The sequence below is a fragment of the Bos indicus x Bos taurus genome, chromosome 7 (assembly GCF_003369695.1).
Source record: "Bos indicus x Bos taurus breed Angus x Brahman F1 hybrid chromosome 7, Bos_hybrid_MaternalHap_v2.0, whole genome shotgun sequence".
Lineage (NCBI taxonomy): Eukaryota > Metazoa > Chordata > Mammalia > Artiodactyla > Bovidae > Bos > Bos indicus x Bos taurus.
Genome location: NC_040082.1, coordinates 41,505,487 through 41,525,256, shown reverse-complemented (window position 1 = coordinate 41,525,256; position 19,770 = coordinate 41,505,487). Strand labels below are relative to the sequence as shown.

Sequence of the window (19,770 nt, the reverse complement as noted above, 5' to 3'; positions counted from 1 at the left end):
TATGGACTGTAGCCTGCCAGGCTCCTCTATCGATTCTCCAGGCAAGAATAGAGTCTGAGAAGGATCACTCAAATCTAGAATTTCTCAACTTGGGCACCACTGACATTTGAGACAGGATAACTGCTGTGGAGGGATGCCTGTGCACTGGAGGGTAACTGGTACACCCCTGGCCCCTACCCACCAGACAGTAGCCGTCACCTCCCAGTCATGACAATCCAAACTATCTCCACACACTGCCAAGCCTCCCATCCTTTGTTGGCTAAAATGGTCAAAGAAACAAATAGAACATTTTAGTTTATTTGCACCTGATTAAAACTGGTATAAATCATCATGAAGCATATTTTCCTTGCTTTATTATGTTAGTTACCAACATATTCAACAAAGGTTTTTAAGAAATGACTTAAACCAAAATCACTCCTAATTGAGAACCACTACTCTTATCCGAGTCAGACACGACTGAGCAACTGACTGAACTGAACTGACTCTAATCCTACAAATTCTAACAGGTCCCCTCTAGGAAAAGCTAGCAAATCATGAAATGTGTGTGATTCATGAGCTTAAATGTCCACCGGTGACCAAATGGCATGATGAAGCAAACTAAAAGACTAAAACTGAAAGATCAGCTTTTAAATGACAAATTTTTGTGCAAGGGACTTCCCTGGTGGCCCAGTGGTTAAGAATTCGTCTTTCAATGCAGGGGCTGTGGGTTCGATCCCTGGTCCAGGACCTAAGATCCTACCTGTTGTTGCTATTTAGTTGCTAAGTCATGTCCCCCTCTTCTGCAAGACCATGGACTGCAGCCCACCAGGTTCCTCTGTCCATGGGAATTCCCAGGCAAGAATACTGGTGTGGGCTGCCATTTCCTCCTCCAGGGGATCTTTCCAGACCAGAGATCAAACCCTTGTCTCCTGCATTGCAGGTGGAATCTTTACTGCTGGGCCACCAGGGAAGCCTAAGATCCTGCATGACGGGCAGCAACTAAACCCACGCACCACAACTAGAGAGCCCGAACACTGCTACCAAGACCCAACGCAGCTAAAAATAAATGAATTTAAAAAAATTTTTTTTCCTTAAATTTCTGTACTAACACCCAGATTCAACTTTGAGGGAGAAAAATAGCCAATATGAAAATAGCAGCAAAATAAGAAAATCTTCACATCCTAAACTCACACTGACAAAGCAGATCACAAAACTTTACCTACCCATATGAAAAAGCAACTAACACCTGACTGGGAAATCATTTCTTTTACTTATATTTTTGTTAGGAAGTGGGTAATACAGTGATTTGTATCAATTTTAATCAGATGCAATAAGCTTAAAATATGGTTTATTTCACCTTTTTAGCCAGCAAAGCGTTATAAATCCATGAAACAACAAATTCGTATGTTGTTTTTCCTGCTCATTCCCTGGATCTCAATCAGGGAATCAGTTCCTTAAGAGGAGGCATTGTCTCCACTGAGCTTCTCTCCTGGCTTCCTAGGGGTGGGGTTGGGACAGGGAAGCTGCCTGGGAGATAAAGTGTTGATCTGAACTTACCTCGGATTTCAGGGTGGTGGTTTGAGCATCGCCACTTGGAGTATAACACGTTTCTGTGTAGGCTGGAGCAAAAAGGTGCCTGAATAGAATAAAAAAAGACATTTGTCTCCTTAGAAGATAGACTTTACCCTCCTGTGAACAGTAGCCAGAGATTCTAACTGAACCTGGTAGAACCACCCCCAAGCATCTCCATGCAGAAGGAATAGGGCAGCGTTATGGAAGGGCTTAAGGAATAAAAAGATAAACAGAATGAAGTTTGTTATGAATTTTGTGTTCACTGGGATCATCAGTTAATTCAGCCACAACCAGATGCTGCTGACCACCAAAGCAGTGATACTAGATCTTAATTGTTCTGGGTCCTGGGAAGATCACGTGCAAACACACTCACAGAATTTCCCAGGGTCTATGGACCCTACTGTATACCTTAATTGATTATTTTCCCAGCACATCCACTAACTTTTGGTATCAGCACACCAACCATTCTTTAAGGGAATCCCTCCTCCCTGTTGCAGGTTTTGTTAAGACTGACAATCAAGGAATCTTACCTAGCCTTGGCCCATACAATGGGCCAAGCCAATGGAGTAATGCTGCAAGAACGTAACAGATGGGAGCTATTTATCTGCTCCTTGTTCCTGCTACAAGGATTCTGGAAGTTTCCTTTGCCCATCTTTTATGAGACCTAATGGTTCAGATTTCCTGTGACCTGGTACTATGTGTTGCCTTTTCAACATTTCTTTTTTTTTCCTTTCTAAAACTGGATGTTGGTTTCTCTCCTGTTACAGACCTCTAGAAGCTGAGGTTAAGAATCCCTCGCCCAAGGCAAGGTGACCCCCGAATGAGGCTTTAGAATTTCTCTGAAAGTTAAAAGAGAACTAAAAATGCCAAATGGATTCTTCAACTAGTTCAGCCACATTAAAAGCAGAATGAATCTAAAGAAAATCGAGGTCAGGAAGCAAAATGGTTTTTAATGGAAGGCATCATTAAAAATTGGAGTCTAACAAAAAAGAATTAAGTGGATCTATATCTTTTACTATGGAAAGATGTTTAAAATGGAGTCAGATAAAGAAAAATTTCAGGAAAGTATGTACTTTTAAAATCCCTTTAAATGAAAAACTAATAGCAGTATACCCTAGGGCATGCATTGACAATAGCTGGAGGAGGACATGCCTATCGGTAGTGGTAGTGATCTCAGGGGATTACAGAAGATGTTCACAATGTAAGCTGTATATTTCTGAAAAACTGGTTGATTTAAAAAAATAATTATCATGTGTTTATTTTGAAAATGGAAAATCTAATTTGAAACTGCCTTTTAAAAAAGAAAAAAATACAAGCTGATGCCAGCACAGAAAGCCAAAGGAATCCTCAGGGACCACCCTGGTTTTGTAAGAGGTGACATTTCCCACAAGACAGGGTCACTGAAGAGGGTTTCTAGGGTCACTCCAGAGTCACTTCCAGCTCTAAGTTCTGGGACTCCAGACTCTCAGATTCCCCTCCGCCCCCAGAGCATAGTCAGAAGGCAAATGCCACAAAGATCTTCTCCTGCACAATATCAGGCCCTTCAACATCCAGCCTTGAACAAGAAGAAAAGAAACCCAACAGGGAGATGTAAAAACAAAGCAAAGCAGAAAACCTAGTTTGTGTAGAGAAACTCCAATTTACATGGCAAGTTTGGGTCAGTAGCTAAATCGCCAGATTCTTTCTTCCTCTTTCTCCTTAACATCTAACCAGCCAAGGATCTAAGGGAAGAGTCACTCATTTGTCTGAAGGAGATAAACTCTAAGCCCCAGGAGGACACAGGCCAAGCTGTTTGCTCACCGGTATATACCGATGCTTAACATTTACTCAAAGGAAGGATGTGTTAACTAATTACTGAATGAATGAATGAGTGATTGAAGGAGGTAGTCACTGAGCATGCTAAGAGCTTAGGGCATGGTGTGGAATCTGAGAGACTAAGCTTCAGCCCCTGCTCTTACATTTACTATCTCTATAGCCAGGAGGGAGTTACTTTACCTCTCTGAACCTCTGTTTCCTCTTCTGCAAAAACCCTTCTGCTCAACAGACTTGTCATCAGAGTAAAATGACATAATGCATGAAAAGAACTTAAAATCAGGCCTGGCTCAGAGTGGAGCTCAGGAAACGTTAGTGATTATCACAATTGCTTTCAACAGGGATTGTGATGGGAAGAACTGAGAAAAACTGGCGGAATTTACCTATTTCCTTCCAACTCCCCCCAGCCATTAACTCCCCAGTGTATCACTTGAAAGAGGCGAGAAAACAATGAGCTCATTCCTGCAGCTCATTTCTGTGGTCTACTTCACAGACTGCATAATGGACGGCCAGTCAGGAGTTCAGAATCTAATGGTTCATTCCGGGTGCCAGACGTGAATGTTCCCACAGTAAGTGCACTCCTGGAAACACATCCTCAGCCTCTTCTACATCTTCGGAGTTGAGGGGTGGGGTGGAATGTTCATCTAGTAACACCAGGATGATCCAAAAAAGAGAGCAATCCAGACAACCTCAGAGGAGTCCAAATTCTTGTCGGTTCTCAGCCACATGTCCTCAGAACGGTGAGCACCTTTCTACACCTCCTTGTTCTGAGGTTCTGCCTCTGTCACTCAGAGCCTCAGCATTGAGAGAGACCTCAAGAATCATTAAGCCAAACTGGCTAGACTATGTGTTCCTTGAGAGCAGGGAGCACACGGCTGCCTTGTTCAAGGCTTCTCCTCAGCTCCTAGCACCAGGCAGGTTTATTCTGTGAAAAAGTGGATGAATGGATAAATGAACAAACAAATGAATCCTTTACCTTGTATAGAAATCTGCCAAATGGCCATCCTGCACTAGACATCTCCAGACCACCCACTCCATTCCTGACCACATACAGTAGTTAGAGAAAGTTGTTACATTGAACCAAAAGCTACCTTTCTCTGTAATCTGTACCCACTGGCCTCATTCTGTCTTCTGAGTCTACACGAAACAATTCTTCCACCTAACTGCCCTTTTCAGGATCAACAGCATCAGCATCACCTAGGAACTAGTTTAAAATGCAGATTGTTTAAAAAAAAAAAAAAAAAAACAATGCAGATTGCCCGGCCTCATCCCAGATGGCCTGAAGATCACAGAAACTGATACTGGAGCCCAGTCATCTGTTGTAATAACTCTTTGAATGATTCTCATGCAGAACCACTACCCTGACCGCAAGTTTGCAACATATTTTTAAGGCAGGCAAACTTCAGAAATATCCACCTGTCTCATCCATCGCACCCTGTATCTTTCTGAGCTAAAGAAACCCCAAAAAGTTGCCATCAAAATAGCTCATGTGTATTTATTTAAGTATGAAATCATTTCATCTTCACAACATACCTCTGAGGACACTGCGACCTCAAGACCTGTAACTTGTCCAAGCTGTCACAGCACAGCGTCAGAGGCAGGTTTCAAAGCCAAGTCTGTTCGACCAGACCACTTTTTAAGCAGCTGTCTTCTCTGTCTCTATTAGAAGTGATAGCTGAGTGATAGTTGCTCAGTCGTGCCTGACTCTTTGCAACCCCATGGACTGTAGCCTGCCAGGCTCCTCTGTCTATAGAATTCTCCAGGCAAGATTACTGGAGTGGGTTGCCATTTCCTTCTCCAAGGGAGGAAAAAGCATATTAGAAAGCAGAAGCATAAAATGAAAACATTGTCAGCAGTAGTCCAAGGAACAATTTCATGGTGATGACAGCAGTTTTGAGAACATGTGATGCCACAAAAAGGAGGCTCCTGGCTCTTAGATGTGAGAATATATGCAGAGAAGAGAAAAGGGGTAGCAAAGCACAGGGCAAGATAAAGAGGATGGACATGTAAGGACCTCAGCGCTATTTCAGTTGCTTTTTTTCTCAATAATCCTTTCCCCAAATCGGGTTGCAATATTAGCCAGGAAGGTCATCCTTCCTTCTAGAAGCAAAAGGAAGGGTCATGTTTCATCACTACCATCTGTGCAATTGTACTGATTCATAAAACCCTGCTTTTAAATGCTCCCCAATGCCCCCAAGCTAGGCCCATCTATGCCCCCATGCCCAGGTGGTACCTTGGCACTGCTCTAAGCACCAAAGACGATCCCCTCAGAGACGGGGCCGCAGAGCCCCTGAGCAGCCCAGCTCAGCCCAGCCATTTCTTCTCCAACCACATCTTGTTCTCATCTCCTCTCTGACAAGGGGCTGGCTCAGCAGATCTGCAGGAAGCCGTCTCTCACCACTGGAGTGTATTAGGTTTTTCAGGAAACGAGTTGTGAGTGATGTGCGTCCAGGAAGAGAGAAGGACTGTCCAAGATTTCCCACCCCGCCCCCTCCTTTTTCTGGCTTTGATGGAAAAGCAGTTTCTGAAGAAGTGCCTCCCACCCCTGCCTTCGGGGCTCACAAGCCCATTGGCAGGCAGAGATTACACACCATCCCAAGGCTCACTACAGTGCTCACTTTGGGAGGAACCCTGGCTGCCCTGGCCCCAAAGTCCTCAAGCAATCTCCTGACTCTTTGCATCTTCTGAAACCCAACTGGGAAAATAAACTGTCCTCCAACTACTGGACATAAAATGTAAGGTCACTCTTCAGAGAAGGACAACAGAATTGCACATGGTGGCCTGGAAACTGTACACTCGACCAGACCCCAAACACGCTGCAGTTGCAACAGCCCTGACTCACCTTTTCCAAGGCTCACAGCCCTCAAATCCAGAACTGTCCCTTTAATGATTATATGTTATTGTTTAGTCGCTAAGCTGTGTAGACTCTTTGCGACCCTGTGGACTGCAGCCCGCCAGGCTCCTCTGTCCATGGGATTCTCCCAGCAAGAATACTGGAGGGAGTAGCCTTCTCCAGGGGATCTTCCCCACCAAGGGATCAAACTCTTACATCGCCTGCTTGGCAGGCAGATTCTTTACCACTGAGCCACCAGGGAAGCCCTTAAAGGCTATGGACTTGTCAGACCAATTTCAAATGCTTCTTCGAAACTTCTAAGAAACTTCTTCTTAGAAACTTAGAGAACTAAGTTTCTCTAAAACTCCTTCTGGGGAAAGAGAAGTGACAGGACTAAAACAAATTTGCAAAACATCCTCCTGAGTTCAATCCCCCTACCTTGCTACCATAGATAAGCAAATCAGTGAAGATAAAGTGATAACAATTTCCAAACTACCTTGAAAAACAAGCTACCCAGACAAGCTCAGCATAAACAAATATTAGTCTGCTCATCCCAGTGGCTGTTTTTACTGACACCTCCTTCTCCCAGGTCTCGTTTCGTATCTGGCTCTTTCAGGAGTACTGGGGCACTTATACACTGGTAGTGCTTGGGAGGTAAGCTGTGCTGGCCCCTCTTCTCCTCTCTGGGGGAGCTGCACCCTTACCCCATCCACCTGTGGTGCTGATAACACAGGCTCTTTCATTTCTCACTCATATTCCTAATGCCGTCATTATGGGACTCGCCACAGTAACACAACAACACCCGGAAATGCTGTGGACAAATATAAAACCCCAGGCTGGGAATTTATGTCTCTAGAGAAGGTCTCAGAAATCTATATTTTTAATAGTTTTTCCAGGTGATGCTTTTTCAGGCTCTGGGAATTCTACTCCATTGTACCAATTTTAACATTCTTAATTCTTTTTCTCATTTCTAGCCTCCTAAAGCACCCTCTCAAAATCTAAAGATGACACCAGCCCGGCCTAGAGGGCAAGTCCAGGGCCCAGACAGGGTTGGTTTCAGTACCAGTTGAACTCTCCAGTTGTCATTTCAAACCCTGAAAATGAGGCAAAAGATCACGGTGGTGCCTTTCAATGTTATACAAGAGCACTGACAAACTGCAGACTCTGAGAAGCCTGACTGAGGTTCTTTGGACTCCGTGGGGGGAAATGTAGCTTTGAAAGACTATTTACAATTAATTAAGGCAGCTCTTGTAAAACCCTGTAAGAGTAGATGTTAACTTGTAAAAACTTAATAAGATACAACATAGATGCAAAGGATTTCCACCTAACAGAAAAGATAACCCTCAAGGTTATGATTTTATTGCCCCTAGGATATTAACCAATTTTATATGTAATTTAGCACTGTTATCTCACCATTCTCTGTCCACTATTGAAATATATATGTATATATACACATACATGTTTCCCTTATCTATCCAATTTTTAAACCAGTTTTATCATTTTGTTGGTTCCCTCATTAATTAGATAAATAAAACTTAGACAAATGCTCACTAGTGAAAAAAAGAAATGTTTTCACTTGAGCCACCTAAACTCTGTTTCCTAGACAGCAAATAAACAATGTGATAATTATGATCTCATAGCCCCACTGACAGGATCAAATGAGAAAATACATTCAAAATACTAGCTATGACATTTTTAAGTTCTGTGAATTTGGACAAATTAATTAGCCTCTCTAGGAGAAGGTGATGGCACCCCACTCCAGTACTCTTGCCTGGAAAATCCCATGGACGGAGGGGCCTGGTGGGCTGCAGTCCATGGGGTCGCGAAGAGTCAGACACGACTGAGCAACTTCACTTTATTTTTTCACTTTCATGCATTGGAGAAGGAAATGGCAACCCACTCCAGTGTTCTTGCCTGGAGAATCCTAGGGACGGGGGAGCCTGGTGGGCTGCCGTCTATGGGGTCGCACAGAGTCGGACACGACTAAAGCGACTTAGCAGCAGCAGCAGCAGCAGTTAGCCTCTCTGAGTCTCAGTTTTTTCATCTATAAAATGGGGAAATAATAGAATCTACTTCATAGAATTGTTATACAAAGTTAGAAAAGTATCTATGAATATCTGCTTAATAAAATGAACAAAAGCAAAAGAACTCTTTGCAAAGTATAAAGTATTTGTTTCTACCGATATCATTGCTAACATTTTCTCCAGGACTAGTCAAGGCTATGGTTTTTCCTGTGGTCATGTATGGATGTGAGAGTTGGACTGTGAAGAAGGCTGAGGGCCGAAGAATTGATGCTTTTGAACTGTGGTGTTGGAGGAGACTCTTGAGAGTCCCTTGGACTGCAAGGAGATCCAACCAGTCCATTCTGAAGGAGATCAGCCCTGGGATTTCTTTGGAAGGAATGATGCTGAAGCTGAAACTCCAGCACTTTGGCCACCTTATGCGAAGAGTTGACTCATTGGAAAAGACTCTGATGCTGGGAGGGATTGGGGGCAGGAGGAGAAGGGGACGACAGAGGATGAGATGGCTGGATGGCATCACTGACTTGATGGACGTGAGTGTGAGTGAACTCCGGGAGTCGGTGATGGACAGGGAGGCCTGGCGTGCTGTGATTCATGGGGTCGCAAAGAGTCGGACACGACTGAGCACCTGATCTGATCTGAGCTCTGTGCAGTGCACATGGGCTTCCCAGGTGGTGCGGTTGGTAAAGAATTCGCCTGCCAATGCAGGAGATGCAAGAGACCTGGGTTCAATCCCTGGATTAGGAAGATCTAGAGAAGGAAAGGGCAACCCACTTCGGTATTCTTGCCTGGACAGAGGAGCCTGGTAGGCTACAGTCCATGAGGTCACAAAGAGTCGAACACAATTAAGTGACTGTGTGCACACACACATATATATGGGCACATGGAGTAAAACCAGGTAATTTTCAAACCAAGACAATGAGTTTCTGAGGTTTTAATAATACTAGTCTCTCTCCTTTTGGGTATGTTTGGAAATTTCTATATTCATATTTTTTTTAACTAGAGAGGTAATAATAAGCACGTCACAAGCTCCCCAGCCTCAGTTTCCCTTTCTCTCAAATGGAAATGGTGATATCCAGGACAGGCACACATTGGGAAGAGCTTTTGAAAAGCAGAGAGTGATATTCTAGTATAATGGCTAGTGTCCATATTTGGGGCAAAATAACAGATTCAGTAAGTAGTGTTTTGTTGTCTTTTGTTTTCAAAGAGCAAGAAATAAAAGGGGAGGAGAGAGCTCGATCTGTCTCAGAACCAAGACTTCCAAAGCAGTGCTCATTTCACCTCTGACTCCAAAGGAATGGAAACAAAGCAACATGCCAAAGGCAAGGACCTAAAGCCAAATAAGGGGCCCACAGGCAGAGGCACTCCTTGAGCAGAGGTGTTTCTCTTTGAGGGAACAGAAAACCAAGGAAGGGGGGTCTTCAAAGGTTGCTTCTGATGTAAAGAGTAGGAGATCTCCTCTACTGCACTCACTCACTTGGATCAAGCATCGTGGCTGCCAGAGGGCCAGCTCCAGAAGCAGTGCCACAAAGCAAGATGGTGCCACCCACAAGCCTGGCGTAAAGCCAAAGCATGTTGCCTTTCCTCCTATTAAGGAAGTGTCCAAAGAATGCATTAAATCAACACTGTTTTTCACGGATCGCATCTCATTACATCTTCTCCCAGTTCCTACAAGACCTGGCACCCTCCGACCAGCTCCTGGTCCTGTGTTTGGCTTTTGTGCTGTTGACCGAAGGATGTTTGGATGAACACTGTTTACTCCTTTGGCCAGCAGGGCCTTCATTTAATCCTCTTCAGGCCTCACTCTTGGCTGCCTCCACGATGAATAACCTGTCTGTGCAAACAGGGCTGACCTCTTGGGGTGGGGATGCTTAACTGTCAGGGACCTAAGAGGCCTGCAGCATGGCTCACTCAAGAAGAGTTTATAAGTTTGTTTTGCAGTGTCCTGTAAAGTACCCATACAGGCACTTAGGGAACTGGATAAGAAGAGTTCGGGGAAATGGGGTACTACTCAGAAGTTTACCACTTCTGAGAAAGCTAAAAAAAAAAAGTGACTAGTGCATTAGCAAACAGTTTCTGGTAAATAACCATAGTTACCAGATTAACCCAAAGGGAAGTCAATGCAAGAGGCAATGGTTAAACTGTATAGTAAACTTTGGGGATAAGACACGGGGCAAGAGAAGAAAAGAAACCTCTAAGACCACAGGACCTCTGAAAATATGCTTAGAAAAAGGGAGTAGATAGGACATCCCATGAATAAAAGCAAACAAACAAAAAGTGAAGACCACAAACGCACCTGCCCTAAATGTGAGTTCCTGGTCCCTTTTAGGCTCTGATTAAATATCCCAGTAACTTTGATAAACCTTGCCCAGTGTTTTTCAGCATGCTAAAGAACAAATCACAGCAAATGTACACGTCAAGAAGGTTTGAACTTGGAAAGTCTTCCTAGATCACAGTGGACATGTGTCATCCTAGACTGCCCAGTATCTCTGCCATTTTCCTGTGAAAACAGTGCCAAATTTGCATTTAGAGAAATATTCCCCTCTTGCTGCGTGCTGAGTTGGGTCACCTGGAGTTAGTCATAACAAACTAGGACACTCAGGTCTCATTTCATTGAATTTCAAGATGAGTGACACCTGGTGAAAATGACTGGAACTGAGACACACCATTGGTGGCACCAGAAGAGACCACCCGACTTCCTAGACCCTTTCAAGCCTTACTTCTTCAGCTTCTCCCTCACTCTATTGCCTCATACCCTGCTCATAAAGCAGTTTTTGGAGAGGAGGGGGATTGGTGAATAAATTTCAGACAGCAACAAAAAAAATCTTTATATAATCAGGCTCTCTGTTCAGTGCTTCCCCTCACCCCACCCTCTACTCTCACCAATGTAGAATTTGAAAAAGAACAAAAGCAACCTACCAACATCACACAATTGTATTTTGCTTCAAAACTCATCAGTCTAAATAAAGTTAGCTAATCGTCAGCAGTAGATAATCCAAGAGTTGGGCCATCCAGACACTGCCAGGAGGCAGAGAGGAAGGATGTTCATGAAATCTCATCAATGAATGCTTATTAAGCAGCATAATATGGTACAAACTACAGGGCACATGACCGCAGGAAGGCCAAGTCCCTCCCGGCTTGAATTCATCACGTACTTGCTCTGAACTCTTGGGACCTCTTCAGAACCTCAGGCCACACACTTGCAGGGCCTCTTTGGAACAGTCATTCCACAAATATGTACTGAGGCCAATCATGTGCCAGGCACTGTGCTAGGTGATGCAGAGGAGGCAAGCACTGTTTTCCTGCCCTCCACGTGGCAACTCGCTCATGAGGATTAGAGGAGGCTGAAGGGGTGGCAGATCATGGCAGCCCGGATGTGCAACTTTAGTGAAAGGATCATTTTGAGCTGAAGGCAACTGAGAAGAAGCAGATACAAGGAAAGTTCCCTGTCCTCCTTCCATTTGCCTAAAAAACGAGACATCAGTTCTCGGTCCTCTACCAGGAAAGACAAAAGCTAATCCGAGACAGTTTTAGGCCCCATCAGCCTGGAGACGGTACCAGAGCAATCTACACAACAAATGTTACAAACCAGCCTTTATCTACCGTGTATTTCCCAAATGTTTACCTTCCCACAGTTAACTGCCTTTAGAAGCCTAAAACCTCTTTCCTTTTTCCTACCCTCTCTCTACAAACTTATTGTCTTTTGTTGAAGATGCTACAGAATCCTGACTGCCAACTGCCGCTTATTTTTCTCTGGGTATCTCCCATGTATACACTTTAATAAACTTCTGTTTTTCTCTTGCTAATCTCTTTTGTTACAGCTGAGAACTTGAACAGGTAGTCAGAAATTGATTTTTCTTTCTTTCCAATGCCATCTGTGAAAGTACTTTGAAAACACCAACAGGCCACACAGAAGGTAGATATTACTAGTTGGTCCCTAGAAACCAAGTTTCTGTTTTACAACCTATCGGGCTGGCCAAAAACTTCCTTCCTTGCTAGAACTACTGCAAACCAGAGCAGCAATCAACTCCCAATTTCCCCTAACAAGCTGCCTACAGCTTTGGAGGAGGGGTGCCTGTGCACGAGTGTGGGTGTGTGGAAAGCAGAGAGAAGAAGAGCTGTCTAGGGGTCAGGGACTCACCATCCTCAACACTGCTGGTCTCCTTTTCCACAGCCATATTCCTGTCATCACACAAAGGAAAGGCCAGTTTTACCTTTGCATTCTTACCGAAGCCCCCAATCCAGCATTAAAGCCAGATAAAGAGCTTTTAGCATACAAGGAATCTAACATCTCTCCCAACACTTAGAGCCCCTCTTTCTCTAGCACTTCAGTCTTTCTCCAAGGGAATCCCTTCCCAAGACTCGTCCTTCCTTTCCCAGGAAGGGGGACTTGGAAAGAGAAACCACGCCTGATATAATACAGCCATTCTACCCCGTGGCCCATCTGGATCTCTCTCCAGGGAGACTGATGCAAGAGAAGAAAACATGGGGACTGCCAGTTTTCTGCAAACCCGTAACCTCAAGGAGGGTGAAAGGAGGAGGAAAAGGGGGCAGTGGGGCACATGGGTGCTACGGAGGGGCCTGGAAGACAGCCATAAGTACAGAAGTCATAAAGACCCCAATTCTCCTTAAACTGGCTGAGGAGTCTGGCTCAGCTCCACCCACTCAATGATATCATTGTTTTCAGCAAAAGTCAATCTGAGAATCCACAAGGAGGCTCTCAGCGAAGCCTCACCAGTTCCTGGGAGACCAAGTGCTTAGAATTGTAGATAAGGGGGGAAGTCTATATACAAAGAGTGCAAATTATAAAGATAACCAGGGTAAGGACATACTTCGCTTCTGCCAGGACTTTTAGGGTCATGGAAAGAGTATAGGATGCTACTTTTCACATAGATTTTATCAGTGGATTCCCAACCACCACAAGCCTTCAAAGTTGATGACTAGGGGTTATTACCTTCAACTAATGGGAAAACTAAAGATCTGAGAAGAAAAGTGGCTTATCCAAGGTTCTGCTCCCAGCTAAGGACAAACCCTGGGGCTCAAACCACTGTCCTGCTACTTTCTCAAGTCAGGAACCTCAGATTGGCCTTGGAAGCTATCCTCTTCCTCAGCTCATATTCAAGCCATCTCTCAGTCTCCATGATGCCACCCTATAAATATCTCTGGAATTTGACCTCTTTTGCCTGTATCTGCAACTTCTTCCCTAAATTAGATCACCATCATCTCCCCCTCAGGTTCTAAAAAAGCTTTTTGAATAGGTCTGATTACTATTGCCAGTCTTGCCCCTTTCAATCCATCCTCCAAACTTCAGTCTAAGTAATCTTTCTTACATGCTTTGGATGCTGTCACTATATGGCTATTAAAATCGTCTTTGTCAGCTTCCTGTTGCCCTCAAGATACACACCAACCCTTTTAATGAGGCGACAAGGCCCTTCAAGGACTCTCCCCTACCCACCTGGACCATTTCCTTCCTCTTGCTTTCTAATTTCATCATCAACAAAGGCCTTTGTTCTTGCTACTAGCCCTGGGTAGAACTCACCCCCTTGTATAAACCAACTCTACCACCCCTCTACCACCACCCTACTTCTTCCTCTTACTTTACTTCCTCCTCAAAGGCTTCCCCAACCCCTGAGCCAGGGTAGGGTCCCCTTCCCCATGCTCCCACAGTACCTTCTACTTCCCCCCATCATAGCATGCCCCACACTGGTCAGTAATGACTGGCTTATCTTTCTCCTCCACTGAGCAAGCACCAAGATAGCAGACAGTGTCTTGCTTGCTGTTACTCTTCCAGGAACACCTAGGACCTAGCCCAATGCCAGCCACATAGCTGGTACGCACAATATTTGTTAAATGAAGGAAGAAAAAGTAAGAGAGACAGGAAGTTAAGAATTCCCAATGAGTAATCCATAACTGAAGCCCAATACACTGGAGACTCTTGTTAGTAAAACCAGGGATTCTCTGACCCAATAACTGCTTCCAGGTAAGTTTGAGCAAGACCTGCAATTTGCTCCAGGGTACCCAAAAGCCTGTTCATTCAGTATTCAAGGTATTAACCAAAGGTGTGTGTATGTCACTGAGTTCTAAATAGAGAAAGAGTAAAGGTTACCTTCTTAAAATCAGATTAAATCTCAGGACAGAACCAGTCCAGAAGCCTCAGAACTGGCCTCCTCCTCCCATAGAGGAGAACTCTTCTCCAGATAATCATGTTCCATTTCCTAAGCACAAATGCTGAAGAGCAGAGATATCCTCCAGCTTACACAGAATCTGGATGAATAATCTAGGCACATCCTTGATGAAAACTTAGGTCTGTAAGGTGGGACTTTAAGCACACCCCCCAAATCCAAATGCATAGGCATACATCAATCTGCATCCTGTTCTCCAGGCCCTGCTTCTCAGGAGACCCCACCCACCCACTCTGAGTTGTGGAAGAAGCTATATTTGCCTTAGACCAGCCCCTCTCAGGCCAAGGCTCCATCCACCAGGTCCATCTCCATTCATTCAGCTCACCCCAAATTTCCCTTCAATGGAGAGAGGTGGAGAAAGAGCTTCTACTCATCGAGGTGTAGGAAATACAGCTCAGCTTTAAATTGCACCTCAAGCCTCTTCCCTAAAAATATCATACCTACCACTCTGATCATGTGGTTTTACCAGAAGCAAGAGAGAACCCAACTCAAGGTCAAAAATAAGACGACCAAAAAAAAAAAAAGTAAACTCTAAGTCACTCAAATCCTCAGGTAGCCCAACTGTGGAAGGGCAAGAAACCCCTTCCCCACTGCCACATACCACTCTTCTGAAATACAATGATTTGGCTAGCTGGAATACTGAATTCCTAAGAGTTTATTAGCACTACGGTTTTGGTTCCTCTAGATCCAGACCAAATATTTATATATTAATTTCTCGGTCTGAATTCCTTTCTCATTCTTCCACTCATCTCTCCTCCCTCCTTCACCCAAAGCCTCCCCTCCTTGCTCCCACAAGACAGAGTTCCAAGGAACCCTCCTTAGGGAAGCTTTCTCTAGCCCCCAACCAGAAATTCTTCCTTATGGCTCCCTTGGCGCTTTACTTTTAACTCTATTAAATAAATTCATAACCAGCCTCTTATTATGCTGTGTGAGTATATTCTCTCCCACAGAGAGTAAATAGCTGGAGGGCAAGGATACGGCCTTTGCATCTACTCCCTAGAACACCTAGCACAGGACTTTACACAGAGATGCTCAATCAATATTTGCTGAAATCAATACTTCCAAGATACAGTAATCAAAACAACATGGCATTGGCACAAAAACAGATATGTGGATCAACAGAACAGAACAGAGAGCCCAGAAATAAACCCGCACACCTACCATCAATTAATCTTCGACAAAGGAGGTAAGAATATACAATGGAAAAAAAGGCTCAGCAAGTGGTGTTGGGGAACTTGGACAGAAGCATGTAAATGAGTGAAGTTAGAACACATCCACTCACCCACAAAAATAAACTCAAAGTGGCTTAAAGACTTAAACATAAGACATGACACCATAAGCTCCTGGAAGAGAATATAAGCAAAACATTCTCTGACATAAATCATACCAATCTTCTCTTAGGTCAGTCTCCCAAAGTAATAGAAATAAAAGTAAAAATAAACAAGTGGGACCCAATCAAACTTATAAGCTTTTGCACAGCAAAGGAAATCACAAACAAAATAAAAAGATAAGCTACAGAATAGAAGAATGTATTTGCCACCAAAGTGATAGACAAGGGCTTAATTTCCAAAATATTCAAACAGCTCATACAATTCAACAACAAAAAAAACAAACGACCCAATTCAAAAGTAGGCAGAAGACCAAAACAGACTTTTCTCCAAAGACGACATACAGATGGCCAAAAGTACATGATAAGATGCTCAACATCACTAATTATTAGAGAAATGAAAATCAAAATTACAATGAGGTACCATCTCACACCAGTGGGAATGACCATTATTAAAAAGCCTACAAAAAACAAATGCTGGTGAGAACATGGAGAAAAGGAAACCCTCCTACACTGTTGGTGGAAATGAAGGTTGGTACAGTCACCATGAAAAATAGTATGGAGGTTTCTCAGAAAACTAAAAATACAATTATCATATGATCCAGAAATCCCACTCCTGGATACAGATCCAGACAAAACTATAATTCAGAAAGATACATACACAGCAGCCAAGACATGGAAACACTTAATGTCCATTAATAGATGAATGGATAAAGAAGATGTAGCACACACTGCTATATTTAAAATATATAACCAACAAGGTATACTGTAAAAAAAATTAAAAGATTAATTTTAAAAAGAACTATGTATGTCAATAAGTGTTAACAACATGAAAAAAAAGATGTGGTATATATACATACACAATAGAATACTACTCAACTATAAAAAAGAACCAAATAAAGCCATTTGCAGCAACATGAGTACCACTAGAGATTATCATACTAGTGAACTAAGAAAGAGAAAGACAAATCCCATATGATATCACTTACACGTGGAATCTAAAATACAACACAAGTGAATCTCTCTATGAAATCGAAACAGAATTGTGGACACAAAGAACCAAGTTGTGGTTGCCAAAGGAGAGGGACTGGCGGAAGGATGGAGTGGGAGGTTGGGGTTAGCAGTAGTGAACTATTATATATAGAATGGTGTTTAACTGTATTCAATATCCTCTGATAAACCATAATAAAAAGAATATTAATAGAATATATATATAACAGAATCACTTTACAGTACTACAGCTGTTAACACACTATAAACCAACTGTACTTCAATTTTTTTTTTAATTTGCTGAAATCAAACTTGTAGAGTGGAGTTAAGTAAGCTCTGGCTTAAAAGGCAGGAGATCCATCAACTGATGAATGGATAAGCACAGGGTAGTACATTCATACAATGGAATACTATAAAGCAATAAAAAGGGATGAGATACAGATGCTTGCTATACAACATGGAAAAAACTCAAAAACATTACACAGTGAAAGAAGCCAGTCACCAAAAAAAAAAAAAAAAAACTGGATAATCTCATTTATATGAAATATCCAGAGTAAGCAAATCTATAGTGACAGCAGATTAGTGGTTGCCTAGAGCTGATGGCATTGGGGAAACGTGGGGAGTAACTGCTTACATTCGTTTGCTAAGGCTGCTTTAACAAAGTATCACAGACTTAGAGATTTAAAAAAATAGAAATTTATCATCTCACAGTTCTAAAAAGTTAAACATAAGATTAAGGCATTGGCAGGGCCATGCTCCTTTGAAGATACTGGGGAAGGATCTGTTCCAGGCCTCTCTCCTAGCTTCTACTATTTCCTTGGCTTGTGGCCACATAACTTCACTCTAGTCTTCACATGGCATTCTCCCTCTGTGCACGTCTGTGTCCAAATTTCCCCTATTTATATGGACACCAGTCATACTGGATTAGGTGCTATTCCGGGATGACCTCATCCCAACTAATTACATCCACGATGACTATCTCCAAATAAGGACACTGATGTAGAAGGGGTTAGGACTCTGACATATGACTTTGGGGGAACACATTCAACCTGTAACACTGCTAATCACTTCTTTTTAGAGTGATGAAAATGTTCAGAAATTAGAATATAATGATAGCTGCACAACTCTGTAAATAAACTAACAAATACTGAATGGCATACTTATTTAAACAGATCAACTATGTGGTATGTAAGGTACATTTCAATAAAGCTGGTAAAAAAGTTTGGATTTAAAGCAACTGCCCAAGCTCAGCAACTAACCAGTTAGTGACAGCATGTGAAACAACTTCTCTCAACACAGGCAGTGGGTTTCTTACACAGAAGCCAAAAGCAAAGTGCCTTTATCTGCCCACATGTTCTGTGTAAATTCCCTGTGACCCAGTGGTTCACATCTAGGAAGTGATCCTCCAGACATGCCTCTCAAAGAACATGAAGGTGTCCACTCTAGCACTATTTGTAAAAATGGGGGTGGGGGGAGAAACAAAAGGAAAAAATTGCTTGAATACCCATCAAAATGGGTGATTAAATTAATCATGGCATCCTGATTTTTACTGAATCTGAATGATGGGTATATGGGGATTCATTATATCATTCTCTCTACTGCTGTGTGCATTTGATAATTTTCCATCATCAGTTCAGTTCAGTTTAGTTGCTCAGTCATGTCCGACTCTTTGCGACCCCATGGACTGCAGCACACCAGGCCTCCCTGTCCATCACCAACTCCCAGAGTTTACCCAAAATCATCATAAGAAATTTTAAAAGTTAATTATGGCATACACATAAAATGAACTATCATACAGCCATTAAAAATGATCCCATAAATTTACATAGAAATATATCCATAAGAGACTCCCAAACTGTGGTACAGCCTTTGAGGAGGAATCTGTGGAATGGGAAGCACAATTCGTCAAAAGTTAAAACATGTTAGACATATATGCTATATGACCTTGCAGTTCTACTGTGAGGTATTTATCCTACACTAATATTTGCAAATATGTTTAAAGATTATGCATAAGACTATTATGGCAGCATTACTTGTAACAGCGAGAAACCATTCAGTGGAATCCTTTGTCATCATTAAGAAGAATGAAATAGGTCTATAAATAAGCTAATGTGGAAGGGTATTGAAGCCAAATAATTAAAAAGAAAATTACGAATGGTACATAAAGTATGATCTCATTTATTTTAAAACCTTATTTTGTTGTTCAGTCACTAAGTCGCTTCCAACTCTTTGGTGACCCCATGGACTGTAGCCCACCAGGCCCCTCTGTCCATAGGATTTCCCAGGCAAGAATCCTGGAGTGGGTTGCCATTTCCTTCTCCAGGGGATCTTCCCAACCCAGAGATCAAACCGGAGTCTCCAACATTGGTAGACAGATTCTTTACTACTGAGCCACTTGGGAAGCCCAAAACTTTATTACTTGTGTAATTTTTTCTAGAATTTTATTGTCAAAGTTTCAAACACTCCAAAAATTTCTTCTGTAATTTTTAAAAAAATAATTGATGATTCTTATGCTGTATTTCAAAAAAGTTTTTTAAATAGATAATAAAACTTAAGCTATAGTATGACCCCATTTGGATAAATTTACATGGAAATATATACAGGGTTAAAAAAAACTATGTAAAATAGTATGCTCATGGTAAATGTTCACTCATTGGATGTCAGCTATCGTTATCTTAAGGTAAACAGCTGATGGTCAAGGGTTCCTCAAACTCAAGAATCAACTCCCGACTTCCTCCAAATACACAGCTTCCCTTTGCTCTGACAAAGGTCCATCTAAGGCCAACAGGGCAGTTGACAGCTTCCTTCCATTCATTTTACCCTGTGCTCCTGCTGAAGGGCTGCCAGGAGAAATAAGCTTGAGACAAAAGAAAACCATGGACATCCTTCCTGGCTACACAGGCAGCCCTGGCTGCAGGTCCCTGGAAGGAGATAGAGCCGGAAATGGTGAACAAATTCTACCTGCTTATCAGACAGTTCAGAGCCTCGCCTAGGGAGGGCACAGATTCTGCAGGCAGAGACAAGAGGTACAGTTTGGCCGACTGGACAACCCTG

The 19,770-nt window shown here is 42.7% G+C and overlaps 1 protein-coding gene across 1 annotated transcript in view; it reads right to left on the bottom strand.

Moving 5' to 3' along the window:
* Positions 1-19,770, bottom strand: part of ADAM19 (ADAM metallopeptidase domain 19) — a 92,222-nt gene that overhangs the window by 55,342 nt on the left and 17,110 nt on the right. Inside the window, exon 4 of the mRNA XM_027545819.1 lies at positions 1,537-1,615. Coding sequence (XP_027401620.1) covers positions 1,537-1,615 — 79 coding nt within the window. The remainder of the gene's footprint in view (positions 1-1,536; positions 1,616-19,770) is intronic.